The 22636-nt window shown below is 44.8% G+C and overlaps 1 protein-coding gene across 2 annotated transcripts in view; it reads right to left on the minus strand.

Annotated features, from left to right (window-relative positions):
• Nucleotides 1-22636, minus strand: part of cables1 (Cdk5 and Abl enzyme substrate 1) — a 242271-nt gene that overhangs the window by 37099 nt on the left and 182536 nt on the right. For both annotated transcript variants that reach the window (XM_070876480.1, XM_070876471.1), the window contains one exon: nucleotides 8770-8876. In XM_070876480.1, the coding sequence (XP_070732581.1) occupies nucleotides 8770-8876 (107 nt within the window). The remainder of the gene's footprint in view (nucleotides 1-8769; nucleotides 8877-22636) is intronic.

A 22636-nucleotide genomic window follows, 5' to 3' on the forward strand; every position in this document is an offset into this window, starting at 1 on the left:
GATGTATTTAAAGGGAAGCTAGATGGGCACGAGGGAAAAAGAAATAGAAGGATTTGCTGATAGGATTAGATTAAGAGAGCTGGGAGGAGACTCGTGTGGAGAATGAGCGACATAGACAAGTGGGGCCAAATACCCTGTTTCTGTACTGTAGACTCAAAGGACCCAGGTTTGCCCCCCCGGAGGTGCCGACTTTCTACACTAAAAACAGCATGAAAACTTACCTAGATATTCTCCCCGCTCCTTGGAACGTCACTGGCCTTGGCGTGGCGCAGCTCAAGCAGTGGGGGGGGGGGTGCGGAGCCAGGTCCCGGCGATGAAAACAGTACCGGGACCTCTGCACATGCGCGCTAGAGTGTGCGTGCATGTGCAGTAGCTCCTCGCCCCCAGAATCTCTGCAGGCTGTGTGGGAGGGGCCCGAAGCATACCGCCCCTAGCCCTAGCCAAATGGGCTCCCTCATCGGCTTTCCCTGCTGCGTTCAGCCTCCCCCCCACACCCCTTTACCAATGTCACGTTCAGCCTCCCCCCCACACCCCTTTACCAATGTCATGTTCAGCCCCCCCTTTTACCAATGTCACGTTCAGCCCCCCCCTTTTACCAATGTCACGTTCAGCACCCCCCTTTTACCAATGTCACGTTCAGCCCCCCCCTTTTACCAATGTCACGTTCAGCCCCCCCCCCTTTTACCAATGTCACGTTCAGCCCCCCCCTTTTACCAATGTCACGTTCAGCACCCCCCCTTTACCAATGTCATGTTCAGCCCCCCCCTTTTACCAATGTCATGTTCAGCCCCCCCCTTTTACCAATGTCACGTTCAGCACCCCCCCTTTACCAATGTCACATTCAGCCCCCCCCCCCCCTTTTAACAATGTCATGTTCAGCCCCCCCCCCCCTTTACCAATGTCACGTTCAGCCTCCCCCCCCCCTTTTACCAATGTCACGTTCAGCCCCCCCCCCCCTTTTAACAATGTCATGTTCAGCCCCCCCCCCTTTTACCAATGTCACGTTCAGCCCCCCCCCCCCTTTTACCAATGTCACGTTCAGCCCCCCCCCCCTTCTTTTACCAATGTCACGTTCAGCCCCCCCCCCTTTTACCAATGTCACGTTCAGCCCCCCCCCCCCCTTTTACCAATGTCACGTTCAGCCCCCCCCCCTTTACCAATGTCACGTTCAGCCCCCCCTTCTTTTACCAATGTCACGTTCAGCCCCCCCCCTTTTACCAATGTCACGTTCAGCCCCCCCCCCCCCTTTTACCAATGTCACGTTCAGCCCCCCCCCAAACCCTGCCCTTTACCAATGCCACGTTCAGCCTCGCCTCCCGGTGTGCGTCTTACCGCCCCTAGCCCTGGCCAAATGGGCTCCCTCATCGGTGGCCAACTGCTAGTGTTTGTCTGTAGTAAAGCTTTGCTGAAGGTAGGTAGGACATGTAGTTTTTATTTGTTTATTTATTTATGTATTGATTGATTATGTGATCCTAAATTCTTGTTTGATTTACATTCAAGTTTACTCTTCATCTGCTTTCAAAAGGAATCTGTAAAATAGTTTGACTGAAACTCTTATTTACAGGACTTGCTAAAATGTATTTGCTAGTTTAGCAATCCATTTTTAATCTAGTTGTTTAGTGCTTTGTAAGTCTTGGTGCTAGGTGCAGGTCCTCTCAGCTTCTTTGTATTTTTTATTTGTTATTGAATGCTTATTTTTGTGCTGTGTTTAGTGCTTGGTGCTTTAAATGTACTTATGTTTCTTTAATGTTGTTGTGAAAGTGTTTAGTGCTTTGCAAGGTCCTCTCACTTCCCTTCCCCCCCCCCCCTCTATCTCTGGCTACCTGCGCTGATTTCTTAGCTCACCGCAAGGTTTTTCTGTGCGGACACAGTGGCCACATACACTGGCCTAAGTTAGTTTGGGGTAACTTTTAGCTATCTAAATATGCTTAAATTGCCAAGCAGGCGTAAGTGGCTAGTAACGCTGCTTTTGGAAAAAAAAACTTTAAAAAAAACCTAACTAACTCACTTACACTGGAGCAAATTAAATGGACAGAATTGTGATTTTTAAGATACTCCCAAAAAATCTAGTTGCTCCAAAAAAAACGGAGCAACTCCTGGGCAAACTTGGGCCCAATGTAACTTGAGGTAACATGGGCTGTTTTGTGCGGTGGGAATATTTCATTCTGCTTATGGATTATAATTGTGCTAAAGTGGAAAAAAAAAGAGCAGTTGTGATATTCAGAAAAGTGGTAGTCCTGGTAGCACAGTAACCCTTGTAATATGAAGGGCAGCAACCCTGGTGAACAATAGCCCTGGGAGTGTAAACAGCAGCTATCCTGGTATTATAAAGATCAGTAATCATGGTTATAAAAAAAGCAACAAGCCTGCTACCTACCTGGTAGCATGGAGAGCAGTAACTTGCGGTATGATGAGTGCTAACAGTAACCAGCACTTACATGTGTGTAGCAAATACTTAAGTACAGCAATTTTACACCATATTATTTTTCAGACTCCTGGATTGCTGCAGTGAAGTGTTATGTGCACCTGCACCAATGCTGGGATCAAAGTGTGTCAGGGCAAAGAAAACCAATTAATATTTTGCTGTGCAATGCTGCTTCCCACCATTAACTACATGTTTCTAAATGTTTTATTTTGGTGCCCTTTCACATTATACGCTGAAGTAATTGGGTGCACTAGAGAGGAAATGGCCCCATGCTGAGCAAGAATAATGAAGGAGTCCTTTCTCTTAGTGACAGGAAAATAGCAACAAAAAGAGTCAAGTGAAAAAGTTATGGGTAAAAGAGCTGAATGAATTCCACTGATTAAGTCAGTTACTGGGACATCCCTCCCGGGGTTCTTCCGATTATTACTTCGAAGGAATTTCGGCAAAAGCCCTGGATAAATCGTGTAAATGAAATTGCTGCCAAGAGTACAGTGACCAATCAGGAGAACCCGGACAAACTTTACGGAGTGTTTCCACATATCAGCAATGAATAAGCAACCTATAACTACAGATCTGAAAAGGAGAGGATAAGAGAAAATAAAAGCATTCTCGTCTTCTGATTAGGAAGAGTTATTAGAGGCATACAGTGGTGGTTGTAAATTTCTGATAGCACACAGCATTTTGGACAGATGCAGCTAGCTACTTGTAACCATTATTTATGCACTTTGGCAGTTGGTGATTCCTGAGGTGCACCACTGACTCATAGCACATGAAAATCCAACAACTCTGATTTGGTCAATCATGACATCTCTGGAAAAAGGCACGTCAATATGAGAAACAACTCAGTGTGGCAGGGGGACATTTGGACTTTGGGTGAAAGTGCAAAACCGGCGATATCGATTCAGCCGCCCATTTTACACTAAGTCAAAATTACCCCCAGTGTGTCCACTGGGACTGGGCAATTTAGACATCTTTAAGTCCCGCAACTTTAATTTACAAAAAAAAAAATCCCAATGTGAGCGCAGGCTCGAGATAACACCGGCACGTTAACAAAACGGATCCAGTTGGCATGCTCCAGCAAAAGCAATTTTAGGACTTAACCAAGGCAGTCTGTCTCATCATAAATTTGGCAGAGAAAAGAAAAGCGTGGGATTGTGATTCATGACCATCTGGTCAGGAAAGTAGCATCGTAATCTGTAAGATTCAATCACACAATGTCAGTAATTTTTTTATTGCAGGTTGGTGCCATCTGCATTTCAAATCAACAAACTCAGTTTCCCATCAAGGCGTTTAATTTCCTCTTGTATTGCAGTATTCACACAAAGTCCCTTTATAGGCAATTTTAACAAGGAAAGTCTTAACACGCAAGGAAAGATCAGCTTGCTGCAGAACACACTGGGGGTGAAATCCGTCTAGGACGGAAGCGAAAACCAGGTGACGGCGCACCGGCAGTCTGCTTTACACACAATGGAAAAGAAAACGGGGCAGGATATAAAATGGGCTGTCGGTACACTATCGGCCATTTTGTGCTACCCCCCCACCCCCGCCCCACTGAGACACATTTCACTCTCATCAAGCCCTAGGATGAGTAGGAAGCAGGACTTCGGAGTTGCAGCACAATGGGGAAATTACTCCTGAAAAATAACTGTACAAGTCACTGCCCAAATTCACTCAATACATCAAATGGATATTCTAAAGAACTGCTATCACCCTTTTTATTTGGAGGAGATAGGGGAATTTTTGCTCACCCAGATGAAAAGTATGTCAGTGCCTTGAGCCATCTGAGGCGCGGCACAGCACAATCAAAAGCTCCCTCGATGCCATCGCAAATATGTGCAAGAATTGGCAATTTATAAAAGAATGATGCTGCCTGGGCTGCACTTCAGACACTAGGGAGTGAAGCCAAATTCCTCCTGTGCTGGTTATTCACTCAAAATGGTCCTGCTTGGTATTATGTTCCTGCAGAATTCTCACTGTTTTGCCAGTGGCATTAATGAGGATATAAAATGTAAACAAATTGTTGGAAAGCTATTTTCATTGTCAGGTACACTTTGATATGCAGATTGACTTGTTGCTGTGGGAAGATGAAAGTATTTCAACTGACAATTGAAAGGAAAATAATGATGAATCGTGTCGGGCCTTACTCTGAGGTATCACATCACCAGTGCTGCCACAATACCACATGTGCTTTTTTTTAAAATAAAAGAATACAGAACAAGTACATACAAAATAAAATAACTCCCATGTTTTGCCTTAATAGAGCCGAGCCCTGGTAGATAATACAGCTGATAGATAATCGAGAATTCCCAAATTTCCGTTCCACAGGTACTTAAGGCTCAAATTGGTGCTTAATAGTACAGGTGCAGCGCCTAAAATCTGGAACTCTCGGAACCGAGGCCGTTCTGGATTCAGGGCTTCTCCGGATTTTCGATTTGTTTTCTGACGTCACGAATCCGGAAACACCCGACCCCAGGTTCGGGTATTTCCGGATTTCGGAACGTCAGAAGCGGTGGGGGGGGGGGGTGGATTCCCGCCTAAGAGCTGTTCGGGTCATCTGGCCCCGCTGAGGAGGATGTCGTTGTCAGGCGGGCCCCCGCCGAGGAGGGCGTTCAGGCCAGCCCTGCTGAGGATGGTGTCGGGCGGGACCCCGTCGAGGTGTTCGGGCAGGTGGGCCCCGCCGAGGAGGTGTTCGGGTGGGACTGCGAGGAATCCCTGGGGTAAGGGCAGCGGCGGTGGGGTGGGATGAGGCGAGCGGCGGCGAGGTGAGGCCCGAGGTCGGGCAGTGGCAGGGCCCTGAGGTTGGCAGGGGGACAAGTGGGGTTTTCCTATGGTCAAGTTGGAGTAAGAAACCCCACTTACCGCCTCCACCCAGAGCCTGGCCAGGATCAGTCAACAGTGCCTGACAATTGAGAAGGGGGGGTGCGGGGCGAGGGGAAACTGACTTCATAGGAAAGTCTAATCGGATAGGGTGTAAAACAGATGTCCAACAACAACTTCTATTTATATAGCACCTTTAATGTTTTAAAACGTCCCAAGGCGCCTCACAGGAGCATTATAAGACAAAAATTAACACCGACCCACATAAGGAGAAATTAGGGCAGATGACCAAAAGTTTGGACAAAGATGTAGGTTTGAAGGAATGTCTTAAAGGAGGAAAGAGGTAGAGAGACGGAGAGGTTTAGGGAAGGAGTTCCAGAGCTTAGGGCCCATGCAACTGAAGGCACGGCCATTGATAACTGAGTGATTATAATCAGGGATGCTCAAGAGGGCAGAATTTGAGGAGCGCAGATATCTCGGAGGGGTTATTGTTGTTGATGGTTGTGAAGTTGGAGGAGATTACAGAGATAGGGAGGGGCGAGGCAATGGAGAGATTTGAAAGCAAGGATGAAAAACTTGAAATCGAGGCGTAGCTTAACCGGGAGCCAATGTAGGTCAGCGAGCACAGGGATAATGGTTGAACGGGACTTGGTGTGAGTTAGGACACTGGCCACCGAGTTTTGGATGACCTCAAGTTTACGTAGGGTAGAATGTGGGAGGCTAGCCAGGAGTGCATTGGAATAGTCAAGTCTAGCGATAACAAAAGCATGGATGAGGGTTTCAGCAGATGAGCTGAGACAGATAATGTTATGGAGATGGAAATTGACGGTCTTAGTTATGCCATGGATATGTGGTCGGAAGCTCATTTCAGGGTCAAATATGACTCCAAGGTTGCGAACAGACAGATGCTAGGGAGACGGACTAAGTCGGTGGCTCAGGGATGCAGTTTGTGGTGGGGACCGAAAATAATGGCTTCGGTCTTCCCAATATTCGGTCCAATCCAATTCCGGCAGTTTCCCGCTGGGCGAGTTAAATTATGATTGCCCCCTAGAGCTCAGTCAATCCTCTATAGCAGACTCAATAATCTGATACCATATCCTGGCAGATTCACAGTACTCCAGGACGCTGTTGATGATTGACCAACCATTCAGGTTTAATGTTTGGGACCTGGAAGGGTAGACCTATCACTGAGAACAGTTCCCACTTGGCTCCAGAGAACCCTGCCGAATGTGTGGGATGGTTTTTGAGAACAAGCCGTAGGAAGCTTATTGTGCTGCTAAGCAACACAGTTTTAACTAGTTAGCCTCCAGCAGTACCTGCACATAGACTTGAGGATCCTTTAACCTTGGTTCGGGCCAACTTCTGCCTCTGTTCTTTGTGCTTAGGTAAGTGAAGTATGACCCTTCGGAAAAAGTTTATACCTATGTTGACTTCCAAGTAGTTTTGTTTGAAGACTCTTTGCATTTGTTTCAGTGGATCTGTGGTTTTGGGAAAGTCACATTTTTATTGCTTATCCTTAGTCGCATGTCCTGAATCACTGCAGGATATGCCCAGGGATGGTGCTGGAGGAGGTGGGGATTTTGGATGATATATATGATCTGAGTACAATTATGTCAGGCTGTTTCTTCACTAGTCTGTGGGACAGCCACCCCCAATTTAAGCACCAGTCCCCAGATGTTGGTGAGGTAGACTTTGCAGGGCGACTAGCCCGAGACTACCCGAGATTTAAGAACACTAGAAATAGAAGCAGGAGTAGGCCGTACGGTCCATCGAGCCTGCTCTGCCATTCAATAAGATCATGGCTGATCAGCGACCTCAACTCCACTTTCCCGCCCGATCTCCCTATCTCTTGATGTGCCCTGATCTGATGCCTCGGCTATTGCCGCTACCTCCATCTGATATTTCTCTTATAATTATGTGCCATAGCAATTGTTTACAACTGCTCCATTAGACTTGTTTGTGCATGAATGTGTTGGTTTAACATTTGTTGCTCACAAAGTTTCTGGATGTGCGAGCTGATAACGGTGCTGCGAGGGCAACAGAGCACTTGGGGCCTTGGGAATGAGGGGACCAACAGTGGGATTAAAGGATTGGGAAATAAACAGAGAAAGGACTGAGAAGGAAGTGTTAATTAGGATGGGTGAATTCAATGTTAAATCAGGTACAGAAAGAGAAATAAAGAAACGGAAGGACAAATTGAATTAAGAGATAGAGAAAAACAAAGATGCAGAAAGGAAAAGTAAGGAAACAAAACTGACATTTTAAAAATTATCAACAATAATTCACAACTAGAAGGAATTAGTTAATAGTTTCATTTTCTGGGACAGACAGGTTGAATGGCAGTCATCAACAATAATGACATTGTTAAATTGTTACTTACTAGACTTACCTTTCTGTGGCGAATTTAATAGGCAATTCATGTAAATGCAGCAAATTCATGAAAAGCCGTTTGCACAAAGTGGCAGAGCAGTGCAAATCAGCCAGCAACTTGTGGCGATTCGCAATTCACAGGATAACTCTGTGAACTCAGGCAGCTCAGAGAAGGTTCTCTAGGTTGATTCCTGAGATGAAGGGGTTGTCATATGAAGAAAGGTTGAGCAGGTTGGGCCTTTACTCATTGGAGTTTAGAAGAATGAGAGGTGATCTTATTGAAATATATTAATATTCTGTGGGGTCTTGACTGGGTAGATGCAGAGAGGATGTTTCCCCTTCATTGGGGAATCAAGAACTAGGGATCATAGTTTCAGAATAAGGGGTCGCTCATTTAAGACAGATACGAGGAGAAATTTCTTCTCACAGAGAGTCGTGAATCTTTGGAATTCTCTACCATAAGGAGCTGTAGAAGCTGGGTCTTTGAATATACTTAATGTGGAGATAGACAGATTTTTGAACGATAAGAGAGTCAAGGGTTATGGGGAGTGGGCGGGGAAGTGGAGTTGAGGCCAGGATCAGATCAGCCATGATCTTGTTTAATGGCGGAGCAGCCTCGAGGGGCCAAATGGCCTACTCCTGTTCCTATTTCTTATGTTCTTCCTTGCCACAAGTTGCTGCCCGATTTGCGCATTAATAATGGTGTGCATCATTCAGCAAAATCTGGGTTTGTATCTCCAAACATTTTCAACTTAAGAAAAATAGGGGGTAAAATTCAACTTTGGCGGGGTTGCAAAACGGGCGAGCGTAGGTCAGCCGGCCATTATACACCTCGCCCGATTTACTTTAACATTGACTTCAACGCACAGTGTATAATGGGTGGTGGATCCACGAATGCCAGTTTTGCACGCCAGCTGAAGTTGAATTTCAGCCCCATAGGGTTTTAAGAAAATAGACAGTAAATCAAATCAAATGGTTTGCCAGTTGTGGTTTATGGGAAAGTACAGGTTCTCAAACAGCAGTCATGGTACTGGTAGAAACTCTTACGCTGTGGTTCCTTTTCCATAAACTCTTCCTCCCCGATAACTTGGACCGTGTTTTAGAGTTCCTAAACAGGTACATATTACTCCACCCTCGCAGCTACTGTATTTGCTTACCTTCTTATCTTACTCAGGGTCAATTTGATATGGGGAAACTTTTCTCTGAAAGTTTCATTCATGTCCTTTTTCAGATCGGAGGGTTTGACGTACTCGATCACTGTTGTCTAAAGAAAAAAGAAACACTGGCTTAGTATCAGACACAGACACAACCTATGGCTTGTTTAACCTCTGTTGAAGGATGCACATCCAAAGTGTTTACCTATCTGTGTCTTTACAAGCGCTGACTGATCTGTTGTGCATTTCCAGTATTATTTGTATTTGTTTTCTGTATTTTCAGGTTTTTTAAAATTTGGTTCACTTTAACTATTTCGTGGCTCATACCGGTAATACAAAATGGAGTTGATTTTAAACTTGGGCCGTCCGGCACAAGCAGGCCGAAAATGGCCCCCTTACATACAGAGTGAGGTCTTTCGCTGGGAGCTGCATGCTGTAGGCACTTTTCAGGCTGTAGACACTTTTAACATGCAAGTCAGGGTCCTACTGTGTACATAGGACCCCGATTCCAATTCTGATGGGCAATTGGATTGGGCAGGCACCGTGTACAAGTTTTACCGGGCTGGCAGGGTTAAAATCGGCCCTACTGTTTCTTTGTCGTTGTTGAGTCTTTTCAATATGGTTTCTGACCAGCCCAAAGCGTCAGGACTCTCCGCTCCAATGTGACTGTGGCTCTTTATCCCTGTTTGTGCTCCACAATGTCCTCACCGCCTTCGAAATTTTTGGTCACTTCAGTTATATAGAATTACATAGGATATACGGCACAGAAACAGGCCATTCGGCATAACCGGTCCATGCCGGCGTTTATGCTCCACTTAAACCTCCTCCCGTCTTTCCTCATCTAACATTATCAGCATCTATACTACTCGCTTCCACCACTCCCTGTGGTAGCGAGTTCCACATTCTCACCACGCTTTGAGTAAAAAAGTTTCTTCTGAATTCCCTATTGGAATTCTTGGCGACTACCTTATATTGATGGCCTCTAGTTATGCCCTTCCTGACAAGTGGAAACATTCTCTCTGTATCCAGTCTATCAAAACCTTTCATAATTTTAAAGACCTCTATTGGGTCACCCCTAAGCCTTCTTTTTTCAAGTGGAAAGAGACCCACCCTGTTCATCCTTTCCTCATATGTATACCTTCGCATTTCTGGTATCATCCTTGTAAATCTTCTCTGCACCTTCTCCAGTGCCTTTGTATCCTTTTTATAATATGGCAACCAGAACAGTACGCAGTACTCCAAGTGTGGCCTAACCAAGGTTCGATATTGGTTAAGCACAACTTCACGACTTTTCAATTCTATACCTATAGAAATAAACCCTAGTGCTTAGTTTGGCTTTTTGTAATGGCCTTACTAACAGGTGATGTGTGTTTGTACTCAGAGATCCCTTTGTTCCTCTACCCCACCTAGACTCACACCCTCCAAGTAGTAAGTGACCTCCCTATTCTTCCTACATAAAGTAATACCTCACATTTATCTGTGTTGAACTTCATTTGCCAATTATATGCCCATTCTGCAACTTTATTACTGTCCTCCTGTAATTTGCTGCAGTCCTCCTCAGTACAGACTATCCCCCCCATTATTATTATTATGAAATAAAAAGCTGCTTTAGGGCTGCAAGGTGCAGACATTGTGGGGCATCAGTGAGGAGGAGAGTTACCTGGACAGTTTGAGCCAGGAGGCAGTCACACTCCTTAGGTTAGGTAGTGGTACAGGTCTGGCTAATGGTCAGGGACAGGAGGGTGTGACTGCAACTTAGGCAGGTACGGGAATGCCAGGTGCAGTGCTGGAGGAGCCTCAGCATTTGTCCTTGGGAAGGGACAGAGAGAGTAACAGGACATCAGTGACTAAGGTGACATCAGGGAAAAATAGAAAAAGTCAAAGCTAAAGACATTATATCTGAATGCACGAATTCACAACAAGATAGATGAATTAATAGCACAGATAGAAAATAATAGGTTTAATCTAATAGCCATTATAGAGACATGGTTGCAAAGTGACCAAGGTTGGGAACTAAATATTCTAGGATAGTTAACTTTTAGAAGTGATAGGCAAAATGGAAAAGGAGCATGGATAGCCCTGATAATAAAGGATGGGATAAAGACAGTAGAAAGGATCTTAGCGCTAAAAATCAAGAAAGCAAAGAGAGAGCATGAAAAAATGTTGACAAGTAAAATCAAGGAAAGCCCAAAGATCTTTTATAAATACATTAGGAGCAAGGGGATAACTGAAGAAAGAGTGGGGCCTATTAGATTACATTTAAGGTATGTGTGTGTGGAGGCAGAAGGGGGTATGGTTCTTAATGAATACTTTGTGTCTGTTTTCACAAAAGAGATGGGCGGTGCAGACATTGCAAGCAGGGAACAGGAGTGTGAAATATTAGATGAAATAAACATAGTGAGAGGGGAAGTATTAAGGGGTTTAGCAGCTCTGAAAGTGGATAAATCCCCAGGCCCGGGAAGAGATGTATCCCAGGCTGTTAAGAGAAGCAAAAGAGGAAGTAACAGGGGCTCTGACCATCATTTTCCAGTCTGGCTACAGGTGTGGTGTCGGAGGACTGGAGGTCTGCTAATGTTGTACTTTTGTTTAAAAAGGGAGAAAGGGGTCAGCCTAACCTTGGTAGTGGGAAAATTATTGGAGAAAATTCTGAGGGACAGGATAAATCTTAATTTGGAAAGACACGGATTAATCAAGGACAGTCAGCGTGGATTTGTTAAGGGAAGGTCGTGTCTGACTAACTTAACTGAATTGTTTGAGGAGGTAACAAGGAGGGTCAATGAGGGTCGTGCGTTTGATGTAGTCTACATGGTTTTTAGCAAGGCTTTTAATAAGGTCACACATGGCAGACTGGTCATGAAATAAAAGCCCATGTGATCTAAGGCATAGTGGCAAGTTGGATCTAAAATTGGCTCAGAGGCAGGAAGCAAAGGGTAATGGTTGATGGGTGTTTTTGTGACTGGAAGGCTGTTTCCAGTGAGGTTCCACAGGGCTCAGTACTAGGTCCTTTGCTTTTTGTGCTATATATCAATGATTTAGACTTTGAATGTATTGGGTATGATTAAGAAGATTGCAGATGATACAAAAATTGGCCATGTGGTTGATAATGAAGAAAAAAGCTGTAGACTGCAGGAAGATATCAATGAACTGGTCAGGTGGGCAGAACAGTGGCAAATGGAATTAAATCCGGAGAGGTGTGAGGTAATGCATTTGGGGAGGGCTAACAAGGCAAGACAATACATATTAAATGGTAGGACACTGAGAAGTATAGAGGAACAAACAGATCTTGGAGCGCATGTCAACATATCCCTGAAGGTGGCAGGCCAGGTAGATGAGGTGGTTAAGAAGGCATTTGGAATACTTGCCTTTATTGGCCGAGGCACAGAATAAGAGTGGGAGCAGGGTGGGGAGTTATGCTTGAACTGTATAAAACACTAATTAGGCCACAGCTGGTGTACTGCATTCAGTTCTGGTCACCACATTGCAGGAAAGATGTGATTGCACTAGAGAGGCTACAGAGGAGATTTAGGAGGATGTGGTTTGGACTGGAGAATTTTAACTATGAGGACAGATTGGATAGGCTGGTTTTGTTTTCTTTGGAACAAAGGAGGTTTATTGAGGTGCATAAAATTATGAGGGGCCTAGATAGAGTGGATAGGAAGGACCTATTTCCCTTAGCAGAGGGATCAACCACCAGGGGGCATAGATTTAAAGTAATTGGTAGATGGTTTAGAGGGGATTTGAGTAGAAATGTTTTCACCCAGAGGGTGCTGGCGGTATTAAACTCACGGCCTGAAGGGTGGTAGAGGCAGAAAAGTACTTGGATATGCACTTGAAGTGCCGTAACCTGCAAAGCTACGGACCACGAGCTGGAAAGTGGGATTAGGCGGGAAAGCTCTTTGTCAGTTGGCGTGGACACGAAGGGCTGAAATGGCCTCCTTCCATGCTGTAAATTTCTATGATTCTATAAGTAGAATCAGTTGGGTGGAGCTAAGAAACAGCAAGGGGCAGAAAACATTGGTGTGAGTTGTTTATAGGCCCCCAAACAGTAGTTATAATGTAGGGCAGAGTATAAATCAGGAAATTAGAGTTGCATGTAACAAGGCTGGTACAGCAATCATGGGGCACTTTAATCTACATATAGACTGGGCAAACCAAATTTGCAGTAATAATGTGGAGGATGAATTCATGGAATGTATGCAAGATAGTTTTCTAGATCAGTATGTTGAGGAACCAACTAGGGAACAGGCTATTTTAGATCTGGTATTGTGCAATGAGAAAGGGTTAATTAATAACCTTGTAGTAAAGGGGCTCTTAGGGAACAGTGACTAATATGATAGAATTTTATATTATTAAAAGTGATTTGGTTAAATCCGAAGCTAGGGTCTTAAATCTAAGCAAAGCAAACTAAGTAGGTATGAGGGGAAAGTTTGCTAAGCTAGATTGGGAAACTACATTAAAAGAACATAAGAACATAAGAATTAGGAACAGGAGTAGGCCATCTAGCCCCTTGAGCCTGCTCCGCCATTCAACAAGATCATGGCTGATCTGGCCATGGACTCAGCTCCACTTACCCTCCCGCTCCCCATAACCCTTAATTCCCTTATTGGTTAAAAATCTATCTATCTGTGACTTGAATACATTCAATGAGCTAACCTCAACTGCTTCCTTGGGCAGAGAATTCCATAGATTCACAACCCTCTGGGAGAAGAAATTCCTTCTCAACTCGGTTTTAAATTGGCTCCCCCGTATTTTGAGGCTGTGCCCCCTAGTTCTAGTCTCCCCGACCAGTGGAAACAACCTCTCTGCCTCTATCTTGTCTATCCCTTTCATTATTTTAAATGTTTCTATAAGATCACCCCTCATCCTTCTGAACTCCAACGAGTAAAGACCCAGTCTACTCAATCTATCATTATAAGGTAACCCCCTCATCTCCGGAATCAGCCTAGTGAATCGTCTCTGTACCCTCTCCAAAGCTAGCATATCCTTCCTTAAGTAAGGTGACCAAAACTGCACGCAGTACTCCAGGTGCGGCCTCACCAATACCTTATACAGTTGCAGAAGGACCTCCCTGCTTTTGTACTCCATCCCTCTCGCAATGAAGGCCAACATTCCATTCGCCTTCCTGATTACCTGCTGCACCTGCAAACTAACTTTTTGGGATTCATGTACAAGGACCCCCAGGTCCCTCTGCACCGCAGCATGTTGTAATTTCTCCCCATTCAAATAATATTCCCTTTTACTGTTTTTTTTCCCCAAGGTGGATGATCTCACACTTTCCAACATTGTATTCCATCTGCCAAACCTTAGCCCATTCGCTTAACCTATCTAAATCTCTTTGCAGCCTCTCTGTGTCCTCTACACAACCCACTTTCCCACTAATCTTTGTGTCATCTGCAAATTTTGTTACACTACACTCTGTCCCCTCTTCCAGGTCATCTATGTATATTGTAAACAGTTGTGGTCCCAGCACCGATCCCTGTGACACACCACTAACCACCGATTTCCAACCCGAAAAGGACCCATTTATCTCGACTCTCTGCTTTCTGTTAGCCAGTCAATTCTCTATTCATGCTAATACATTTCCTTTGACTCCGCGTACCTTTATCTTCTGCAGTAACCTTTTGTGTGGCACCTTATCAAATGCCTTTTGAAAATCTAAATACACCACATTCATCGGTACACCTCTATCCACCATGCTCGTTATATCCTCAAAGAATTCCAGTAAATTAGTTAAACATGATTTCCCCTTCATGAATCCATGTTGCATCTGCTTGATTGCACTATTCCTATCTAAAGGTATGACAATAGGCATGCAATGGCTAGCATTTAAAGAATTAATACATAATTTACAACAAATATACATTCCTTTAAGGCACAAAAAGCCCACAGGAAAAGTGGTCCAACTGTGGCAAAAAAGAGAAGTTAAAGATAGCATTAGATCAAAGGAAGAGTCATATACTGTTGCCAAAAAGATCAGTAAGCCTGTGGTTTGGGAGGATTTTAGAATTCAGCAAAGGACCAAGAAATTGATAAAGGGAAAATAGAATATGAGAGTAAATTAGCGAGAAACATAAAAACAGACTGTAAAAGCTTCTATAGGTGTGTAAAAAGGAAAAGATTCGCAAAAGTAAATGTGTGTCCCTTACATGCTGAGAGGATGTGGAACAAGGAAATGGCAGTGAAATTAAACAAATACTGTTTGCACGGAAGAAGTCGCAAAAAACACCTGGAAATAGTGGAGAACCAAGGGTCCAGCGAGAATGAGGAGCTGAAAGAAATAAGTAAAAAGAAAAGTACTGAAGAAATTAATGCCGATAATTCCCCTGGACCTGATGGCTTACATCTGAGGGTCTTGAAAGAGGTGACTATAGAGATAGTGGATGCATTGGTTGTCATCTTCCAAAATTCCATAGATTCTAAAACGGTTCCCGCAGATTGGAAGGTAGCTAATGTAACCCCACTATTTAAGAAAGGAGGGAGTGAGAAAACGGGGAACTACAGACCAGTTAGCCTGATATCAGTAATAGGGAAAATGCTAGAATCTATTATTATGAACGTGGTAACAGGCTACTTAGAAAATAATAGGATTGGGCAGAGTCAACACAGATTTATGAAAGGGAAATCATGTTTGACAAATCTGTTAAGAGTTTTTTGAGGTTGTAGCTAGCAGAATAGATAATGGGGAACCAGTGGAAGTGGTGTATTTGGATTTTCAGAAAGCATTCGATAAGGTTCCACACAAGAGGTTATTAAACAAAATTAGGGCTTATGGGATTGGGAGTAATATACTAGCATGGATTAAGGATTGGTTAACGGACAGAAAACAGATCGTAGGAATAAATGGGTCACTTTTGGGTTAGCAGACTGTAACTAGGGGGTACCGCAAGGATCAGTGCTTGGGCCTCAGCTATTCACAATCTACATCAATGATTTGGATGACGAGACCAAATGTAATATATCCGAAGTTTGCTGATAATGCAAAGCTAGGTGAGAATGTAAGTTGTGAGGAGGATGCAAAGAGGCTTCAAGGGGATATAGACAGGCTAAGTGAGTGGGCAAGAACATGGCAAATGGAATATAATACGGAGAAATGTGATCCACTTTAATAGGAAAAATTGAAAAGCAGAGTATTTTGTAAAACGGTGAGAGATTGCGAAATGTTGGTGTTCAGATGGATCTGGATGTCCTTGTATACGAATCACTGAAAGTTAACATGCAGGTACAGCAAGCAATTGAGAAAGCAAATGGTATGTTGGCCTTTATTACAAGAGGATTTGAGTATAAGAGTAAAGATGTCTTACTGTCATTACATAGGGCACTGGTGATTCCACACATGCGGGCTGAAATTCACCTTCGCGTGAAATGGCGTGGATCTATGTTTCCGAAGTCTTCTGGCCGTCGCAATGGATGCGGCAGCCTATCCGGAGAAATTCAGCTTCTCAAACCTTTTTTTCAAGTGGGGTAGAAGTGGCCTCATGGGGGCAGAAGTGGGAGCAGAGTGGAGTGGCCGTCACTAGCCGGGCGGAAGTGGGGGCGGGACGCAGTCTCCGCCGCTGCCAGTCATCAGCGTTGGCGCGTCAACACGTCTCTCCCCTTCAGTTAAAGGGAAGGGCCGCTGCGAGCTCTTTTCAGTTAGGTCCACTGGGCCACCAGGGAGGGTTTCAGCCGGGCCAGCGGCCTGGCACCCAAGAGGGGGAGCCAGGCTGCCTGTCGGCGGCTCAGCCAAACCCGAGGGCATAATTGTCGGAATAAAATGGCGTCGCCGGCAGCACCACCTCCCCTTTAAGGCCGGCCATACCCCTCCAACCAACAAGGCCCAACAAGGAGTGCCCTGAAATAAAAATACTTTTGCAGGTGAATTTCCTTTCCGGGGCAGCTCCGTTGTGGTGCGCACTCTGATGACGTCTTTAGGATGCATCTGCAGGAGCGGGGCGGATCGTCACACCGCTGCAAAAAGCCCCGAGGTGATTTTATCGAGGGTCGGCCATTCAGCCCCGCCCCGTGGCCATTGCTTTCAGGTGGCCAGAGGCTTAATTGGGAGACTGAATTTCGGCCCCTTGGTCTCCTTACCTAAGGAACTATATACTTGCCATCCAGGGAGTGCAACAAATATTCACCACACTGATTCCTGGGATGGGGGGATTGTCCTATGAGGAGAGATTTAGTAGACTAAATCTATAATTCTCTAGAGTTTAGAAGAATGAGAGGTGGTCTCATTGAAACATACAAAATTATTACAGGGCTTGACAGGATAGATGCAGAGAGGATATTTACTTGGCTGGGGAGTCTAGAACCAGGGGTCACACTCTCAGAATAAGGGATCGGTCATTTAGGACTGAGATGAGAAGAAATTTCTTCACTCGGAGGGTGTGAATCTTTGGAATTCTCTACCCCAGAGGGCCGTGGAGGCTCACTTGTTGAGTATATTCAAGACAGAGATCAATAGATTTTTGGATATTAAGGAAATCAAGGGATATGGGGATAGTGAAGGAAAGTGGAGTTGAGGTAGAAGATCAGCCATGATCTTCTTGAATGGCGGAGCAGACTCGAGGGGCCGATTGGCCGACTCCTGCTCTTAGTTCTTATGTAAAGTGCTACATCAACTACGACAGGATAATCGGGATCCTTCCTGGGCTGATGTAACACTGCTTTCACGATCACTGCAAGAAACTGCTTCAGAAAAGGATACATTCTACAGCACATTACAATACAGTATAGGGTGAGAAAGAACTTGGATATCTGTGAGTTTACAGTGATTACCCGTTCCCTGCTTACAGGGAATTACCAGAGAGAGCTTTGATAGGATACTGTTAATGGACTGGAATTGTTTGTGAAGTTGAGACATTCATTCGTTTCTATTTAATGTATAAATGTTTCAATGATGGTAAACTTGTTAAAATATTGAAATAAAATGGAGAACATTAGTAGGCTGAATGCAAAGTATTTTGTGTACTGTGAAATATAGAGTTAACAAAATCCCCAGCTCAAAAGCTCGAAGTGGTTTAAAAAAAAACCTTTTTTTGATTGGTTACCATGTAGTAATACATGCGCTGAAACTTGCTGATTGCAGTAATAAAGGGTGAAAAGTCGAGATCTGCGCACTGGAGGTGGGGTGTTGGGAATTTAACAGTAGGGATTGGAAGATTCTTTATAAAACATTGGGAATGGGAGGAACAAAGATTTTTAGGGTGGTGAAACATAGAAACATAGAAACATAGAAAATAGGTGCAGGAGTAGGCCATTCGGCCCTTCGAGCCTGCACCACCATTCAATGGGTTCATGGCTGAACTTGCAACTTCAGTACACCATTCCTGCTTTCTCGCCATACCTCTTGATCCCCCTAGTAGTAAGGACTACATCTAACTCCTTTTTGAATATATTTAGTGAATTGGCCTCAACAACTTTCTGTGGTAGAGAATTCCACAGGTTCACCACTCTCTGGATGAAGAAGTTTTTCCTCATCTCGGTCCTAAATGGCTTTCCCCTTATCCTTAGACTGTGACCCCTGCTTCTGGACTTCCCCAATATTGGGAACATTCTTCCTGCATCTAATCTGTCTAAACCCATCAGAATTTTAAACGATTCTATGAGATCCCCTCTCATTCTTCTGAACTCCAGTGAATGCAAGCCCAGTTGATCCAGTCTTTCTTGATATGTCAGTCCCGCCATCCCAGGAATCAGTCTGGTGAACCTTCGCTGCACTCCCTCAATAGCAAGAATGTCCTTCCTCAAGTTAGGAGACCAAAACTGTACACAATACTCCAGGTGTGGCCTCACCAAGGCCCTGTACAACTGTAGTAACACCTCCCTGCCCCTGTACTCAAATCCCCTTGCTATGAAGGCCAACATGCCATTTGCTTTCTTAACCACCTGCTGTACCTGCATACCAACCTTCAATGACTGATGTACCATGACACCCAGGTCTCGTTGCACCTCCCCTTTTCCTAATCTGTCACCATTCAGATAATAGTCTGTCTCTCTGTTTTTACCACCAAAGTGGATAACCTCACATTTATCCACATTATACTGCATCTGCCATGCATTTGCCCACTCACCTAACCTATCCAAGTCACTCTGCAGCCTCATAGCATCCTCCTCGCAGCTCACACTGCCACCCAACTTAGTGTCATCCGCAAATTTGGAGATACTACATTTAATCCCCTCATCTAAATCGAGAGTGTGGGGAGAGAATGTCGGGAATTAATTCTAACCATTCCAGGAGGAACAGTTCAGAGCAACAATGAATGTGTAGGAGCTGGAGGGAGTGTCTGGCTGTATCTCATTAGCTGGACAATAGTATTGCAGGGGATGAAATTGCATAAATGCCTGATGGTTTGCACAGTGGCACAAGGAGCAGAACGCTCCTGAAGAGGCACAGGAAGCAGCTGTGAGTGATGTCGATGAATTCGCTCCTGTATTTCTCTAGAAGGCAAGTTCTCGGTCTTAAAATAGCTACTCATGGGAGCTGCCAAGCCGAAATGAGACATTTCACCTGCAGGAAGGTTGCAAGGTCACAAAGATAAGTACTGATGAGCGAGGCCATTTAATCCATCAAGCTTAACCTTCCACAGAAACCTGTGATTCCAAGTTCGCAGAGTCTGTTCTATGAATGGTTGCTTGAGTATTTTTTTGCCTCCACTACCCTACCTGCCACAGTACTAAACCATCGCTTACCAAAGTCAAAAATGATATTGTATGTGACTGAAACTGTGGTAAACTATCCCTCCTCCTCCTTCTTCACCTGTCTGCAGCCTTTGACACACTTGACCATGCCATCCTCCTCCAACACCTCTCCACCGTTGTCCAGCTGGGTGGGACTGCCCTCGCCTGGTTTCTTTCTTATCTATCCAGTCATAACTAGTTAATCACTTGCAATGGTTTTTTCCCCCACTCCCCCAAGGATCTATCCTTGGCCCCCTCCTACTTCTCAACTACTTGCGGCCCTCGGTGACATCACCCGGAAACACAGACTCCATATGTACGACACCCAGCTCTAACTCACCACCACCTCTCTCGACTCCTCCACTGTCGCTGACTTGTCACACTGCTTGCCCGATATCTAGTACTGGATGAGCAGAAATTTCCTCCAACTAAATGTTGAGAAAACCGAAGCCATCGTCGGTCCGTGCCACAAACTCAGTTCCCGAGCCATCGACTTCATTCCTCTCCCTGGCAACTGTCTGAGGCTGAATCAGACCGTTCACAACCTTGGTGTTGTATTTGACCCAGAGACGATCTTCTGATCACATATCCACTCCATCACCAAGGCAACCTACTTCCACCTCCGTAACATCGGCCGACTCCTTCTTTGTCTCAGCTCATCTGCTGCTGCAACCCTCATCCATGCCTTTGTTACCTTTAGACTTGACTATTCCAATGCTCTCCTGGCCAGCCTCCCATCTTCCACCCTACATAAACATGAGCACATCCAAAACTCTCCTGCCCGTATCCTAACTAGCACCACATCCCCTTCACCCGTCACCCCTGTGCTCGTTGACCTACATTGGCACCCAACATCTTGATTTGAAAATTTTCAGACTTGCTCACATCCATGGTCTCACCCCACCCGCAACTCTGTAATCTCCTTCAACCTTACAACCCGTACAGTTCTATGATTCTAACCCTCCAAGATCTTTGCGCTCCTCCAGTTTTGGTCTCTTGTCCATCCCCGATTTTAATCGTTCCACCTTGAGCAGCCATGCCTTCAGCTGCCTGAGCCCTAAGCTTTGGAATTCCCTCCCTAAAGCTCTCCACCATTAAGACAGTCCTTTAAACCTACGTCATCTGTCCTGATATCTCATGTGGCCGGTGTCAAATTTTGTTTGATAACACTGCCGTGAAAGGCCTTGGGATGTTTTACTACATTAAAGGCGCTATATAAATGCAAGTTCCTGTTGACTACACTATATCTGCTGTATTTGTACTGAACAAATATAGTAACTGCACACCAAATGCCTTGCATTTTCCCTCACTTTGGGAACCTGTCTGTGTTCATTTGTAGTCAAACCAGAACTACGCACATTGCACTAACACGTTAAGAACAATATGGCGATCGGATATTTCCGGGATGTATTAGTGGAGCCCTGGTGATCAATCATAGCTGGAATTCCACAACAAGCTTGGTGGCTGCAGAGGTCTAGACCAGTGAAGTATTTCAAGGAGCAATGCCCACTTCTGCAGTAACAGTGCCATCCCAGCTTGATGTTATTTACAATCAAAGGAGACTGTTACAGATGACCTGTAGTGCTGCACATGCGTTATACTGCAATTAAGCAATAGCTATAAAATTAAATTTGCATATTCAAGATTGGCCTGATAAAAATGTGAAGCCAGTTTGTTCCCAGCAGCTGACCCTGCCAGTATTTCTTGGATCTCCTGTATCATGCTGTACAATAACCAACACACAGCAGTGGAAAATGGATAGTGGTCTGTAGGTTGCCAGGGAAACCATCAGTACAATAAGCTTTGTATTGTGACCGGGCCAGCTGAAATCGATGTCCTACTAAAAATCAGCATATTCTGCAGCAAGCTAATCCTTTTCAAATGACAGGTGAGAGGGCCCAGTGACTCTTGTCAGAAATAGAAATAACTCCCTGGGCCAATGTGCAAGGTTGGTATGAAGGCACATTGGGCTCAATTCTCCAATTGTTTGCTGGATGCTTTTTAAAACCTTCCTGTGGTTCTGTTCACTGTTCTCATCTCTTGTACGTCTGGCTTGGCAGCATGTGCTTAGATTGCCGACTGTCACAGATGGTCAGGGACAGTGTGCTGGCTTCCGCATGTGCACCATATGGTGACGGTTAGGAGCACTAGAAATGGGATCAACGTCGCTAGTTTGAGTTTTCATTGCTTTACAGCTCAGAGTGTTCTAGATATATCTTCTGCTTCGCGGTTAGGTTTGGTTTGGCCCTGTAGAGTCGCAGCACAAATTGCAATCAGTTTTTTTTCTGAATTTTCTCCAGTCCCCACTCTTTGGTGTAGAAACGGGTTTGGGCCAGTTTTCAGGCATCAAATGCGCGCAGGGAACGATCCCAAAGATCAGGAGAAAGTGGCCCGCAGCCCTTGCTGCAATAATAGCGCACGGTGTGGGTGCAAATTGGGCGACCCCAAGCAGCTCGTCAAGTCTGGGCCTTCCCAATTTCGGCCAGCTTGGACGGAGAACAAGTATGTCCAGGAGCAGTGGGTGGGGTGGGGGGAGAGGGAAACATGCGTGGGGTGAGTGCGAGCCAACAGCAACCTGCAGTTTAGCTGTGGAGCCAGGAGAAGCACTTAAAATCAAGGCAAGTATAAATTAAAAACATAGCTTATGTTCTGCAGTTTCCAACGGTCCCTTTAGGGACCACTGGTTAGGTCACTGTAGAACTGAAAAAAGTCACAACATGCAGGATAAATGGGTCATTTTCAGGTTGGCAAACTGTAACAGGGATCAATGCTGGGGCCTCAACTATTTACAATCTATATTAATGACTTGGATGAAGGGACCAAGTGGAATGTAGCTAAATTTACTGATGATACAAAGATAGGTGGGAAAACAAGGTGGGAGGAGGATGCAGAGAATCTACTGAGGGATATAGTTAGTCTCAGTGGGCTCAATTTTCCTCAGTGATTTGCACAGTTTTTTTTTGAGCAGGCTGCTTTTTTTGGCCTAAGTTTAAAAAACCACAGTTTCCCCAATAAATTTGCACTGGCGTAACTCAGTTCATAATGATTTTTTTAGGTAAGTTTTTTTTTCAGTCAAAGAGGGCGTAACCTGCCACCCGCACCAATTCTGGCCATTTAGGCAAGTTTGGCCAGTTGAGAATTCTTCCAGTTTTACTTAGGCCAGCGTATGTGGCCTCTGCAGAAAAACCTTCTGGAGAGTTAAAGAAAT

This window comes from Pristiophorus japonicus, chromosome 1, assembly GCF_044704955.1.
Source record: "Pristiophorus japonicus isolate sPriJap1 chromosome 1, sPriJap1.hap1, whole genome shotgun sequence".
Lineage (NCBI taxonomy): Eukaryota > Metazoa > Chordata > Chondrichthyes > Pristiophoridae > Pristiophorus > Pristiophorus japonicus.